The sequence below is a fragment of the Sturnira hondurensis genome, unplaced genomic scaffold, assembly GCF_014824575.4.
Source record: "Sturnira hondurensis isolate 20B ecotype Veracruz unplaced genomic scaffold, ASM1482457v3 Scaffold0000566, whole genome shotgun sequence".
NCBI lineage: Eukaryota > Metazoa > Chordata > Mammalia > Chiroptera > Phyllostomidae > Sturnira > Sturnira hondurensis.
The window spans coordinates 860,347-876,383 of NW_028073197.1; the positions used below are offsets into that span (position 1 = coordinate 860,347).

The 16,037-nt window shown below is 34.4% G+C and overlaps 1 protein-coding gene across 1 annotated transcript in view; it reads left to right on the forward strand.

The window, feature by feature from the left end:
- The window catches only part of UBA6 (ubiquitin like modifier activating enzyme 6), a 73,351-nt gene extending 57,622 nt beyond the window's left edge, over window positions 1–15,729 (forward strand). Inside the window, exons 26-33 of the mRNA XM_037042082.1 lie at window positions 840–909; window positions 2,921–2,992; window positions 5,992–6,109; window positions 7,722–7,915; window positions 8,722–8,849; window positions 9,765–9,852; window positions 10,070–10,164; window positions 12,453–15,729. Coding sequence (XP_036897977.1) covers window positions 840–909; window positions 2,921–2,992; window positions 5,992–6,109; window positions 7,722–7,915; window positions 8,722–8,849; window positions 9,765–9,852; window positions 10,070–10,164; window positions 12,453–12,588 — 901 coding nt within the window. The 3' untranslated portion in view covers window positions 12,589–15,729. The remainder of the gene's footprint in view (window positions 1–839; window positions 910–2,920; window positions 2,993–5,991; window positions 6,110–7,721; window positions 7,916–8,721; window positions 8,850–9,764; window positions 9,853–10,069; window positions 10,165–12,452) is intronic.
- The last annotated feature ends 308 nt before the right edge of the window (window positions 15,730–16,037 follow it).

Consider the following 16,037-nt stretch of genomic DNA (forward strand, 5'->3'; position numbering starts at 1 on the left):
TTAGGGTTAAATTATTACATTCCTGTTAATCTCATAGTTAACATAGTCTTGCCAATCAAGCCAGTCATGACACTTTTTTCCATACCATCTATTTATACATCTGTACAATAAATAACCTTATCTAAAGTGAAACCAAAGTGTCACCTCTATGACTTTATCCGTAAAGAAATAAAATGACAGCCAATGTTTTCTATTTAATGAAGCTAGAGTGTAAGAAACTTATATGGAGGTAAAAATGATTACTGCTAAATATCTCCCTAAATAATCTCAAATTAATTTTCAAAGGAGTTTGTTTTTGAGTGAATACCTTTATACCCATTTTTATGAGATATATACTTTACATACACATATGTATGTATTTTAATTAAATACTTACTTAGCTTGTAAGCCTTCTTTTATGCTTAGTTTTTTCATCGGGTGCTCATTTTAGGTTTCCAGTCATCTAATCCTGACTGTTTCTCCTGTCAAACTTGTTTTTAGACACATTTGCTTAGTTCGAACTTGCTATCCACTTTAAAACTAAATGTTTAATATTTTCTTATGAATTTTCTTTTGCTAGCCTAATTTTTGCTTTTTCAGCCACCAAATCCCCAGAGTAATCATGATCGCTACCTAAATATTAGTACTTATCAGGATAAACATCTGATGTTTTCTCTTTTATAGCTTTTGCAGTGCTTACATCTAGACCAGAATTTCACTGCCTGAATTTTTAAAAAAAGTAATTCTGTAACAAAAATTCTGTAGTTACTTTGCAACATTGTAATGTCTACAGTTTCTGATGAATTAAACATCTTATTTGAAATTGTATTCACACTTTTATTTTTTTTTAATTTCAAAAGGCACTTCAGTTTCCTTCTGAATGCTGCAAAATTATATGCTACAGTCTATTGCATTCCATTTACAGAAGAGGTAAGATATTCTTCAAGCCTTAGCAAATGATACAAAGCCAATCTAGTTGAATTAGGTGACTTATCAGCTAATTGCATCATCAAAATGTGTTTCTATACTATGAGAATTGTTCTTTGATATAAGCTTTTTATTTCATTTTAGTGTTGCCCATTCTAACATAGTAGAAGCTAAAATCTCATTCAACATTACTAAGTAGAAGAAAGTCAATTTTTCTAAGTAGTGAAACAAATACTTGTAAAAGCAGTCTTTATTTTTAAAATGTTTCAATTCTATTAACTTCAATTATAATTATTCTGAAAACCCAAAGGGAATTATTTTATAGGAATTTAAAAATATTTCTTAGAGATTCTCTAACATTTGTTTGGCTTATTTTGTGATACTTACGTACTTTTCAGGAAATTTGAAAATGCTACCTCCTACTGACATTTCTTAACCTTTATCATCATATTCATTGTCTTAGACATAAATCATTGACTAACTCTAAAAGACCTAATATAGTTTTATTTGAGAGGCAGATTTGCATTAGTCATTTTTTTTCCCAAATGCACATTGTAGCTAAGTAAATTGCTATATTTTTTGTAGGCTGAATGGGAAAATATGAACCAGATTCATCATTAATACTGGCTATTTTGGATCCAGATTCAAATGGATCTAGCAGTTTGGGATCCAGATAAAAATGCCTGTTGTAGATTAATCCTTTTTAGAGTTAATGCACAGTAAAATATACTGTAAATGTCTGGTAAAAATAGTGGCATACAGACTGGTATTCTTTTTGTAAAAAGACTAGCAATTTTTTTAAAGATTTTATTTGGTTATTCCTAGAGAGGAGAAGGGAGGGGGAAAGAGAGTGAGAGAAACATCAATGTGTGGTTGCCTCACACACCCCCTGTGAGGGGCCTGGCCCACAACCCAGGCATGTGCCTGACCAGTGACCAAACCATTGACCCTTTGGTTCTCAGGCCAGCACTCAATTCACTGAGCCACACCAGCCAGGACACTAGTAAATGTTTTTTAATTTATTCTTTCTAGAATGAAAGGGAGGGAGAACGAGAGGGAGAGAAACACCTATTGGTTGCCTCTCGCACACTCCCAAAACTGGGGATCTAGCCCACAACCCAGGCATGTTGGCATGACTGGGAATCAGACCAGTAACCCTTCAGTTCACAGGCTGGCACTCAACCCACTGAGCCACACCAGCTGGGGCTAAAAGGACTAGTAATTTTGTGATGTGTCATACGTGTCCTTAAAACCAGTTTGGTTCAGTTTTTTCTAAGCAGCTTTTTAATAGTAAGTATGTATTTGATAGCTTTGCATTTATCCAAGTTTATCTTGAACTGTTTAAATATTTTCCTGTTTCCAAAGGTATTTACTTATTCACTTATTTATTTTACTTATTGAGAAGAACTATATAGGGGGCTTTGTAAAACAACGAGTAGATCCTGATTTCAAAGTACTCAGTTTGGTACTCACAAGTAGTCATAAAACTACCTTTATAAAAATTTGTGACAAGCCTGGCTGGTGTAGCTTAGTGGATTGAGTGTGGGCCTGAGACTCAGACGATCTCGGTTAGATTCTCAGTCAGGGCACATGCCTGGGTTGCAGGCCAGTTCCCTGCAGGCCAATTCCCAGCAGGGGACGCACGAAAGGCAACCATACATTGTTGTTTCTCTCCCTCTCTCCTTCCCTTCCCCTCTAAAGATAAATAAATAAAATCTTTAAAAAAAAAATTTGTGACAAGAACTCAGATTTCAAGTTTCTTGACAAATAACTACTTTTTCACACACACTACTTTCTCCCCCAGCCTTTAGAGTTGATATTTCTGTAGAAATAAAGATAAATGTCATAAATGAATATATGATCATCAAATATATCCACTACTGTATGTAAATAGTCAAATGATAAATTATTCAAATATTTCAGTATGAAAAAGAACTTCTATAGAATGTTTTTAGCTTTAGAATTCAGAATTTAAAGAATAAGCTTATTGATAAATTACTTTTTTAAAAAACAGGACATATCAACAGATGCCCTCTTGAATATTCTTTCTGAAGTAAAGATTCAGGAATTCAAACCTTCTAGTAAGGTATGTTTAGAAATTCTTTTATTTAGCAAATAGTTATTGAACTTTTATGCATGTCACATCCCATTCTAATCTTGGAGAATCCTTCAGTGAATAATCAAAGCAAAATCCTTGCTCTTGTGGAAGTTATATTCTAATGAGCCAGAGGTAATCTATTAAAAGATGCCATTAATTACGTAATATTGCAAAGTGGGCATAAGTGTTAAGAAGAAAAAATAAAATGGGAAGAAAAGAAAGCACAATGGGGCGGGTGACATTTCATAAATGGGGATAACAGGGGAAATACTCTCGATAAGGTAAGTCTGAACTGAAGCCTGAGGGAAGAGAGGGAATCAGCCTTCCTGTTATCCAGTGAAAGGGCGATGATGGCCTTGAAAGCTGGGGTTTTTTCAGAGGAGAAGTAACCAAGTTAAGAATGGTAGGCAGTGAGATTGGAAAGGTAGTTGGAGTTGGTCCAAAAGTTACGGGTTATTGTTAAGCTGTAGAGGTAGTTGGAGTTATGAAAAGTACTTTGTATTTTATTGAGGTAAGTAGCCAGTGGAGGATTTTAAGCAGAGGACATAATCTGACTTAATGGTTAAAAGAATGACTGTGGTTGTTCTGATAAGAATGATTATATGAGACAAAAGAGAGGGAGCAAGAAAAGGGTATGAAGAGATTATAGGCAAAAATGATGAAGTAATAGGTAACAGGGAGTTGTGATAAGGAGTTGGATTCTGTGTGTGTTTTTCAGTAGCCCTGATAGGATTTTTAAGGGATTGGATTGGAGTGTGAAAGAAAACAAAGATTGTTACTTTCTTATTCGAAAAAAGAAGCAAGCTTAATAGCCCTGAGTAAGGAGATGAAGTTTGAGCAGAAAAAGGAAGGTATGAAATAATTGCCCAAAGGAGGGGGAAAGTCACTTCATTAGAAGGTGCAGTAGAATTGTGAGACAGCACTGAGCATCTACTTAATGGTAACCCCCTTAGTGTATTGCCCTGAATGTGGCTGGAGAAAAGGCAATTACTGCTTGGGTGCTAGTGTAGAACAGATGGGAAATTGGATGCGATACGGGTTGGGGTTTGCCAGGCAAACATGCTGGAAAGAGAAAGGTAGAAGGAATAATCATCCAAATGGAACATGACATTTAAGCAGGGTGACTAGGAAAGTTTGAAAATACCAGGTTTTTTTCCTACATTTTCATTATGTGTCTTTTCAAATACATTCTAAAAATCATCCATGAAACAATCTTCTGTTTCTCTTGTCCTTTAGTTTTACTGGAAAGTACAGAGTGTTGCCTGCCTCTCTCAAAAATTTAAGAAAGAAGTGGTGTGTGCAGTCTTCCACCCTGCATTTTTATTTCAGGGAAGAGGGAAAGTTGTAGGCAGCAGATTTTTTACAAGTAGATGGGTTTGCTAAATGAAATGTTCATGACTTATAGCTTATTAAGAATAAAAGTATAGAAAGTGTGAACAGCAGTTTTGTATAAAGAAGGTTCCTAGCCCGAGTTTCAAATGGGCAAAGTTGAGAGAACCAAGGAAATACGCATCAACAACTATACTAACCTTCATTGCTTTCTCTTCAGTATGTGTTCTGGCCTGAGTTACTTTATTTTCTATCAAAGTTTTATGGTAATAAATTATCCTGATCAGTGTGGCTAGTTTTAATGTAAATTACGTAAGCTTTTTTCAGAACTCAAAGCAGTTCATACCAAACCTTCAGGGTCTGTCTGGCACTTCAAGTTAACCGATGCCACTACCAAACACATCAACTACACATCTGACAAATGTGTTTCTGCTTCCTTGACTTTTTAATGTTTCTTAAAAATGTATAAAAACATAAGTTAGATGTGTTTTTTAAGTAAGAGATAGTACTTTAATTAGTGATGATGTAGCTAGTTTCTTAATTTGAGAATATTACTATATTTTGCTGTGTGTAATGTGCACTTTTTTGCCCAAGTTTTTGCAGGAAAAAAGGGTGCACATTATACCTGGGAAATACTAATTCCATATGTATATAAATGTTTTTAATTCTTTTATTTATGCTTAGGTGTTAAAAGTATAACTAGAAAACAGTAATGATAACCACATGCAAAATAATACCCTGGAATACAATAATCAGTTTTGTTTCTAAATACAAATGAAAAATTGAATTAAAAAATTAAAATGGAAGATTTTTTCCTTAAAGTTTGGGCCAGAAACGTGGGTGTGCACTAGGCGTGGCAGTGCCTAATACACGGCAAAATATGGTACCTTCACTGCCCTCGTGCAATGTCCAGTAAGTAATTCCTGAAGGAAAAATTCCTTGTATATGTTGCTCTGCATCTCTATGAAGGAAGACATATTCTTTGGAAAAGAATCGCTTGTCAACAATCAACAAATATTTAAGGGATACCTATATTATATATTTTATGGATTTCCTCAGTTTCTTTGAATATAGAAAACAGCTCTGTTAGTTAAAGCCAGGCGGTTTGGTTTGAAGTAGATTTGTGAGAATCACAAATTGTTGATTAATATTAATTTTAGTGTGGAATTTTAAAAGAGAACCATGTAAATTCAGTTCTTATAAGCTATTCAGTAAATATTTTTAATACCCACTGTGAATAAGTTTGTTTTAGATATATAAGGGTGAGCAAAAGTAGGTTTACAGTTATTCACATAGAAAATAATACAATAATTAATAAAAAATAATGCAAGAATAAAAGCTTTTGCATACTCACAACTGTAAACCTCCTTTGCCCACCCTTGTATTAATAAGGCTCAGTTAACAAGGTACAGATCCTGAGAAAGATTCTTATAGAGTTTAGGTGTCAGTATTAGGAGACAGATAATAAAGAAAACATAATATAATGTAACATACTAGTGAAAGGTGTGAAATACATTGTACCATAATGATTAATAATCTGATTAAATTAAATGGAATATTTCCTCTTAATGACTTATTTGATAAAACATGTGTGGTAACCAATTAGATACAGGATGTGATAACATTAATAAGTATATACATACATATTATATTTAAAGGTTATTCAAACAGATGAAACAGCACAGAAACCAGACCATGTTCCTGTCAGCAGTGAAGAGGAGAGGAATGCTGTTTTCCAACTAGAAAAGGCTATTTCATCTAACAAAGTTACCACAAGTAAGGGACGTTTCTTTATTAAATGGTTTAAACTTATAGGGATTTTTATATTCATCAAGTTCTATACTCTAAATCCCGTGGGATTAAATAATAGCAATAATAATACTGATATTAAATAATAGCAATAATAATACTGATATTAGACTGCTCGTCTTTAACTGTAACTGAGTTAATAATTTTCTCCACCACTGCCCTACCCTCAAAAGTTAGAATGTGAGTTTGTTACTGTTCTTTTTCCTTTTTTAAATTTTTTTATTGAGTTCTTTTTGAGGGACCGGGGAGAGAAACATCGATTAGCTGTTCCACCCATTTTTAGACATTCACTGGTTGCTTCTTGTATGTGCCCTGACCAGAGATTGAACCTGCAACCTTGGTGGATCCAACCAACTGAGCTACCTGGCTGGGCCTTGTTCTGGTTGTTTCGGTCCTTGAGGTTCTATTGTGACTTCTTTTTAGCTTATGGCTGTGATAATGAACAAAAAAGGGAGTCTTTATGGAGACTAACCTTTAGACAGATACAGTTAAGTCACTTTAGGATAAAAAAGGATAAACAGATATTTTTTTTCTTGGCTTCTTAGTCTTCTGAATTAATTACACTTGGGGAATACAAACTGACCTACATACATCCTTGATCTTAAATATAGGAAAACCGAACTTTTAATTCCTTAAAAACAGAGCTACTAGCTCATGTTTTTATACCTGCTCACCATCTTTCTATTACATAAATACTAGCAGTTCCCAAACTTTTGGATTTTATGTACAGACTAATAAAATTTACAGAAAACAGCCCTGGCTGGTATAGCTCAGTGAATTGAGCACGGGCCTGTGAACCACACAGCTGTGGTTCAGTTCCCAGTCAGGGCACATGCCTGGGTTGCAGGCCAGTTCCCGGCAGGGGCCAGTTCCCAGCAGGGGACGCACGAGAGACAACCATACATTGGTATTTCGCTCCCTCTCTCCTTCCCTTCCCCTCTAAAGATAAATAAAATAAAATCTTTAAAAATAAATAAATAAATAAAATAACTTACAGAAAACAACCTGGATTTGCCAACTATTTATTTTGCAAATAAAGGTAATTATCTTAGTTTATTAATTATAGTTCTGGAAAAAATACTGTCATTTCTTCTCATTGCATCATAGATCAGACTACAGCTATCTGCTGAATGAGTTTTGGAACCACTGATGTAGAAATCTTTCAGAAAGTACATATTTTTATTTGACCAACTTATCTGTTAGTTTTCAGAGGCCAAATGTTTCAGGGTAGTGTTTTTGAAATCGACTTGCAAGGAATAGCCAGTGTTGCCTTTTTATTGTAAACCATTCACTAGCAGGTGTGGTACATGGCTTTCTTATTTATTTATTTACTTGTTTGTTTGTTTGTTTGTTTATAAAAGTTCTTATAATATGGAAGTTTGTCTAATTTAGTAGTATTAAAGCCATTATTTTAATGCCCTTCAATAAGTGCATTTCCCTGGATTTTCTCTATATTTCCGTCAACTAAAAGCATAAACAAAAAGGAATCTATAAAGAGAAGTGAAACCACAAAGCATTTCAGGTAGTAAAACCCTTACCACTCACTAGGAAACTTTGTTTTTCTGGTTGTTACCATCAGGTGATCTTCAGATGGCAGTCCTTTCATTCGAAAAAGATGATGATCATAACGGACACGTAGATTTCATCACAGCTGCATCAAATCTTCGCGCCAAAATGTACAGCATTAAACCAGCTGACCGTTTCAAAACAAAGCGCATAGCTGGTAAAATAATACCTGCTATAGCAACATCCACCGCTGCAGTTTCTGGCTTGGTGAGATTATTCTTCTTCCAGTGAAAATGCTGCTTTTTCATCTCCTCCTTTTTGTTTTTTCTGTTACACTGCCTCCAGCTAGCACTCAGAGATCTTAGAGAAGGAGGGATACATATTGATCTCATAATTTAAAATTTTAAGGTATTTCTAAAAATAATTTACATTTTGAGGTTTTACATGTATACAAATATTTTAATATAAAAAAATAAGCTCTGTCAAGATAGAGTCTAATTTTTCTTACAGGCAGTAATCCTCTTAAACATCTTTGTGTCTTCCATACAAAACAGGTGCTCTCTTTCTCGAATAAAATGAACTGTCCAAATCTTTGCTGTTGGATTTTAGTTCTTTGTCTTAAAAATATGTAATTCCTATTTGTGATTTGGGTTTCTTACAATTGAATCTTTTCTTAATGATTTAAAGTCTTTAGAGTGGCCTTAGTTATTATACTGTACATGGGGTTATTCTTAGAAGCTACGTAATTTTTATGCCCCTATATTAAAAATCTTTTTAAACTATTGTATTCTTTAGTTCTGTTGTCTGCTTTCAAAGTAGGTAAATTACCTGGTCAATTTAATATGTTTTTTAGTAACTTTGTTCACCACATGTAGAACAGGTGGAGTGTTTGAAAGTATAAAACATGCTAAAGTAAGTGACTTCAAAGAAATTTGTGTTATTCTAGTCTAATCGTTGATTTTACTCCATACAGAGAAATGCTTCAGAAGAATTTAGGAAACTTAAATACAATTACTTGAAGTCATGAATAATTTTAGGCTTTTTATATAATCAGATGACCTTTTTTTATTTAGGTTGCATTGGAGATGATCAAAGTAGCTGGTGGCTATCCCTTTGAAGCTTACAAAAATTGTTTCCTTAACTTAGCCATTCCAGTTATAGTGTTTACAGAAACATCTGAAGTAAAAAAAACTGAAATCAGGTATGCATGAAGGTCTGTTTCTCTTGCATAATGAAAATGAAATAAACTTGTTTCATTTCAAAAGGGAAAAATACTGGCTTCACATTTCTTTTCCTTCTGTATGCATATATTCTTGCCATTGCTTTAAGACCAATTTGAAATTCTTATGTTCATGAAATTTTTGTAACTGAAATAGTCATAGAACTTTCACAACATGTAATCTGCCACACTGTTTAGCATTGTACTTTCTTATGGTTTCCTCTACCTAACTCAGATGAATTAGAAGACACTCCAGTGTCTGACTAATGAATCAGACCATTTAGAGTCTAGTTCCAAAGCTGTGTGGCAAAGCAAAGCATTGCACTAGATCTCCATTTCTCACCTTTCAGATTGGCAACAACCCAAAATTTGAAAATACCTCTCTTGGCAAGAATGTGAGAAAGAACTCTCATGTATTACTGATGAGAATGTAAAATAGTGTAACCCATAATAAGGGGAATATAACACTAATTTCAAATAGGCAGATATTTATATTCACTTTAAATGTTACATGTACATATTCATTCTGGCATTATCATAGGCACAGATTGGAGAAACTCAAGCACCCAGTAGTAGGGCACTGGACCATCCCCACTTTGAAACTAGTGCAGGTGTTTAAAAAAGAGAGAGGGGGGAGAACTCTCTTACTAAGTAAGACATACTGATTTATAATGAGACACTGGAAGGATTGATCAACCAGGAACTGATAAAAATGGTTACTTGTGTAGTGTATTGGAGAAATAGCTTAAGGAATGTTTTAGAAGTTGTACTTTTCTTTATTCCCCTATGTTAATATCTAGCCAAATTACAAATAATGGACTTCTGGGTTATTTTTATTATTTGTTCCTAAAGGGAAGAAAATTAAAATGTTTTTGTTTTGAATATTGTTTACAACAGAAATGGAATATCATTTACAATTTGGGACAGATGGACTATACATGGAAAAGAAGATTTCACCCTCTTGGATTTCATAAATGCAGTAAAAGTGAGACACATTCATTTAGTTGCTTTGAGTCTGTTACATTTTATACAGTAGTTGCTTTGAGTGTTACTTTTTGTATATAATTTTATGGGAGATTTTTATAAATATAATTTAGCCCAAATTTCTTTATTCTCTTTCTACTGGTAGTAAAACGTTGTCCCTAATACTTTATATTTAGACAGAACTTTGATTATCTCTGTTTTTGGATACTCACTTTCAGGAGAAGTACGGAATTGAGCCAACAATGGTGGTACAGGGCGTCAAAATGCTTTATGTTCCTGTAATGCCGGGTCATGCAAAAAGATTGAAGTTAACGTAAGTATCATACACTATGTGCAAAAGACTCACAGGAATTGAAGGATGCACACTGGAAATTAAATATAGAAGTTATCAAAGTTTAGGTAAAAGTATGTGATTTACTCCTAAGAGCAGTCAAAATGACTGAATCTAAAGTGGTTTGATTAGTGAAATTTAAAATGTGCTGCAAATAATTCACAAAAAAGATATATAGGGTTGGCTGATATTTGTTATCTCCAGCATGACATGTTTTGTGAACATTTTACATTTTATTACACTGTTTATTTAGCAGGTAACTTACTGAGTACCTGTAAAGCATCTGTACAAGCTGCCTTAGAAAGACCTGTGTTTACATCCTTCTTCTGCTACTTGTTTTGTCACATGAAGTGGTAGCTTATTGAACTCTTTTGAAACTTAGTATCCTGTCCACAGATAGGGATGGCTGTGCATGCCCATAGCTATTGAACACTAATAGTAACAGCTAATAATGTAATGGCAAGTAAAGAAATATTCCATAAACGTTACTGCTGTAAATATTTTGTCATACATCTTCATCAAATAGCCCTGGCTCTCAAGGACTTTACAGTCTACTAAGGCAAAGTGATGTGTTAATCAGTAATTAAAGTGAAATTGAATAATTACAATAAAGGTTTTACAGAATACTGTAAAACCTTTGGGGTTCTAAGTGAAACCTTGAGCTTTTTTGGTTTTTTTTTAGATTTTATTTATTTATCTTTAGAGGGGAAGGGAAGGAGAGAAAGAGAAACATCAGTGTGTGGTTGCCTCTCATGGGTCCCCTGTTGGGAATTGGCCTGCCACCCAGGCATGTGCCCTGACTGGGAATCGAACTGCGATCCTTTGGTTCACAGGCCTGCGCTCAATCCACTGAGCTACACCAGCCAGGGCTGAAACCTTGAGCTTTTATTTGAACTACGTTTGAAAATGGATTATATCAGGCAAAAGCACTAGTTTGAGCAAAGGCATGCAGTGGTAATAAAGAGCATACATGATCTATTTGAGAAATCATGTATTTTGGAATGACTTATGGATGTGATGGTAGAATAAGTGGTGGAAAGATTGAAAATTATGTATGGGACAAAATATCTTTATAAAATGGAAACAGCTACTATTGAGGAGTACAGATTTTACAGTTCAGAGCCTGGCATGAGATAGGTACATAATGTATGACAGATAACATTTTTACATTTTAAGAGAATTCTGGCAGCAGAGTGTATTGGAGATAGGAGAGAAACTGGAGACAGCTATCTGGAAGCTAATCCAATAATGGGGTATATAGATGCTTACATAATTTAAGGCAATAGGACTGATAATAATATAAACTAAGCATGTTTCCTCTTTTTACAGTTTTTATTTTTTTCATCGGTTTTTTAAAATTACAGTTACACTCAGTATTCTGCATTGGTTTGAGATGTGCAGCATAGTGGTTAGACAGCCCTATACTTTAAAAAAGTGGTCCCCCGATATTTCAAGTACCCCCCAGACATAGCAATTACAATATTATTGACTATATTTCCTAGGCTGTAATTTATATCCCTGTGACTATTGTGTAACTGCCGATTTGTCTAAGTGGTTTTTTAGTACATAGGATAAACAGGATATAAGGGAAACGGTGAAACTTAAGAATGTCTTTTACTATGCTGTGGCTAGCTTGCAATTAAAGATTTAAATCTTGTTTGCTTTTTTCCTCTTTTCAGAGACATGGTTGAGAACAATGTATATGATCCCTCCAAACGTTATAGGAAGTATAGGAGAATTTGTTTTTTGAAATCATTGTGTTCAAAAAGCATTTTGGGTTTCTTGGGAGGCAGGTTTGTGTGTGTTAGAGGATTTGTTTCACTTTTTGTTTTTGTCTTTGAATAAATGGTTTGTATTCTTCATCACTACCAGCAGTGGTCCAAATTGATTCACTGTTAGGTGTCTTGAGTTTAGTTAAAAAGAATGTATAAAAGCAGGTGGATTATTAGGTTTAAAAATGAAATTAGCCCTGGCTGGTGTAGCTCAGTGCATTGAGGGCAGGCCTGTGAAGCAAAGGGTCGCTGGTTCGATTCTCAATCAGGGCACATGCCTGGGTTGCAGGCCAGGTCCCCAGTGGGGGACACATGAGAGGCAACCACACATTGATGTTTCTCTCCCACTCTTTCTCCTTCCTTTCCCATCTCTCTAAAAGTAAATAAATAAAAGATTTTTTAAAAAATGAAATTAAACTCTAGATACAAGTCCAGATTATTAGCAAATCACTCAGTTTAGGAATTTACCAAATTTTTGTCTTTGGTTATTTTTCACAGAATGCATAAACTTGTGAAACCTTCTACTGAAAAGAAATATGTGGATCTCACTGTATCATTTGCCCCAGACACTGATGGTGATGAAGATTTGCCTGGACCTCCAGTAAGATACTACTTTAGTCATGACACTGATTAACAGAAGTTGTCTTAAAGTTATTCCAGGACTTCTTGATTTTGGAAAGAGTGCACTTAATTCAGAAGCTAAGAAATCAATTCACAGTACTATGGAATTCTCTTTGAGGAAGCCTTAATTTAAGGGAAATATTAGTAGAAAACTACACTGAAGAATTGCAAAACATTTTGGAGCATAGTGTATACTTGTCTAGAGCTTCATATGTGGATATTGATCACAAGCAACTCTGAATTGGAATGTCATCTTACAATGCCTACAAGAAATTTATGGATTAACCTCTCTGAATGAATAGAAGGAAAAAATGTGTATCTATGACCAGAATAGATGAAAGATTGAGGAATTGAAAGCAGCTATCCAAAAAGTTTGACCCTATTTTATGAATTTATTTGCTTAGTATTTGAGGCCCAAATAGCGTCAGGCACCACACACGTCTTACAATTAGATTTTGAATTTTAACATCAGTGAGAAGCAGAGGGATGATAGTGGTGGATGAAGAGTAGACATTTTAAGTTGTACAGTTGTAGTTCATTGTCCAGTTACCTCGGCTAGTTGAACCAGAGTTTGTTGTACTACTTTGTTTTCCCAAAGATCAGGACCTTTGTTGATACCATCAGTGCTGTAAGTCCTGAGCAGTGGGTCACATGACACATGACACATGTTACCTTGGACTAAATGTTAATAGTATTATATGGACTCTGACAGCCCTCTCAGAGAATCCGTGAATGTGAACAGATAAATGTGGCTAACCATATGATTCTTCCATATGCCTTCTAATGTGGCCATTTTATTTATTTGGAACTTTCAACCTGATTGTCATAGTTTGTAAGATTAAAAGATTTTGTGAAAGGAGTGTTTTAGAAGTAGGTGAAAACTAGAAATTAAAAAGTTATCACTAGTTGAGTCTTGGATTTTTTTTTCCTTCCAGCAAACTAATGGACAGAAAAAATAATTTAATATTTTATTTTAAAGAAAAACATAATATTTTATTCTGCATTCCCAGAAAGGGAGTTGATGAAAATAAAAATTTATTTTTTTAGGTCTTTATTAATAGAAACTTTCTGTTTTCTGATATGACCTGTTGCCTATGTTCATATAAGTGCTTTCATTAAAATGACAAAGTGTACTCAACATTGTAAACAGTGAAAATAACAAGTGTTTCTTTCTTATTGTTTTATTACAGTTGTCCCAATTTTCCCCATTGTTCTCCCCTGCCCCACCCTCTCCTTTCCCACTATCAGTCCCTTTTCTGAGACTGTCTTGTATTCTAAAGCCCATTTAACCACCAGAAGTTGTTTTCCTCTGGCTACTTTTCTTCTGCTCTCCTGTTCAGGCCATTAATAGGTACTTCGATAAAACCTAAATCCACGTTACTATTACTCCAATTTGGTATCTCTTTATACCCTTTGCTTAACTTTCCTTTTGTTTTATTTACAAGTACTTTAAATTACTTTGTCAAGCAGCTGTAATTTTTTCTTTTGTAAAAGTATCCAGTTGAGAAAACAAATTTCTTTAAGAATAGAGAATGAATTTGTATGATTAACAGATAATCTGTGCTTTGGGAGGTGGAGTGAAGTGGACAAGATGCATTTAAAGGAGATGACTACAAGAAGCCCTTTTCCCACGTCCATCTTGTTTGGTGCTCCATGACAGTACCTGATATTGTCTAGGTAGTCATTCCATAATACTCAGCTATGACCTAATAGCTTACCATTTGGTGTAAATTTCCATATTTCTTCAGAAGTAAATTCAGAATCAGCCTATCAGTTCTTATTTGTAGAGATACAAACAAAATCAACAGGGATTAAGTTCATTTTGTGATTAGACCTGAGACTATTTTGTCATTGCTTTTTTCCCCTGTAGGCAATGGTTATTGCCATTATTTTCCTCTGTTTAGTTCTACTAAGCTAGAAAGCCAAGTTGATGTTATGATAGTTTTTTTGTTCTGTCTTGTTTATTTCTGTGCCATAAGATTACTGTTGGTGATTGCGGTTCTAGGTGCAAAAATTAATTTGATTTTGTATGGTACCACTGAGTAATTTTTTACTTATTAAAAATAAATTAAGAAATTTGGCAATATCTTTGTAAACCCTGTTCCATAGTTGACTCCAGAGATTCCAGTTTTATCATTTATTTTTGGGTAATGTTGCTTTGGCGCTTCCTAATTTTGTAGTTATGCAGTCGTGGAGATACACAGTTACTGGGGGAGTGACGAGACACCAAAGTGCTTTTCGCCCTTGGAAATTCCGTTAAGACATTTCGGGGGACATGGTGGTGGCATGTGAAAACCTAGATCTGCTGTACCCTGTACTGTTAGTTGCGGATTTCTCAAGTCCATTTTGGACTTCAAAACAGTTAGTGTTAACTTATCGGTAAGTTCCTCTAAATTGTCCGAAAGGTGTGTCTTTGTTTAAATCCACTATTTTATAATTCATAAAATGAAGACAAAGAAAATAGTTCTCTTGATCTAAAAATTCACCCATAATGAATACTGGGTGAATTCATTACAATCTAAATGTATGATTATTTAAATACAATCACTAGGTGTGAGTTTGGCTATTTTACTTTTAACAAATTCAGTAGGAAATTGAGGTCTTGGAGAGCATAGTAATGAGGTAATTTGCATTTATTTTTCTATTGCCTTGTCCTAGCTTTGTTTTCTTAATTCTAAAAATTAATATTGAAAAGAGTACATAAAATGTAAATATGCAGTTTACGGAATCGTTTTAAGGTGACTACTTGTATAACCAGCTCTCAAAGCAATAGAACAGCAGCAGCAGCCCGGAACTCCCCCTGGTAGTCCCTTTCCAATCCCAGCCAGCTTCCCCACACATAACCTTCTTGCACTAGTACTCCCCTACCTTCTGTGATAACTATGTCTTTGTGTGTTTGTTTCCTTTTAATTAAAGCCATCTTCCATTTGATAAGTTCTTTTTTCATATATAATCTTTATTATATATTTTTTCCATTCCATTTAGTCCCCTTAGACCCTCCTGCAGCAAGCAATCACCTCAAGTTTTATTGTTGCCACCTATGTATGTACTTAAAAAATATGATTTACTTTTTGATGGTTTTTGAACTTTATGTAAATAGAATCATACTGTGTTATTCTGTGGCTGCTTCTTTTCACTGAACAAGAGATTCATCCATGTTGTTGTCTGTAGTTATACTTCATTCATTATTGTTGTATAATTTACCTTTGCATTAACATATCACAATTTATTTCCTCATTCTGTTGACTGCAGGCAATTCTGATGATGTTAGTTTGGGGCAATTACAGTTACCCAGTGAACATTATTCATACAATATGTATCTCAGTGCAAATAAGGTATAAACTAGGAATGGAATTACTTGGACAGAGAATATTCATATCTTAAATCTTATTAGATAATAACAGTTTTTCCTGAGCAGTGGAGATGTCCTGCATCTTGGTCAACACTGATAATAACAAAAGA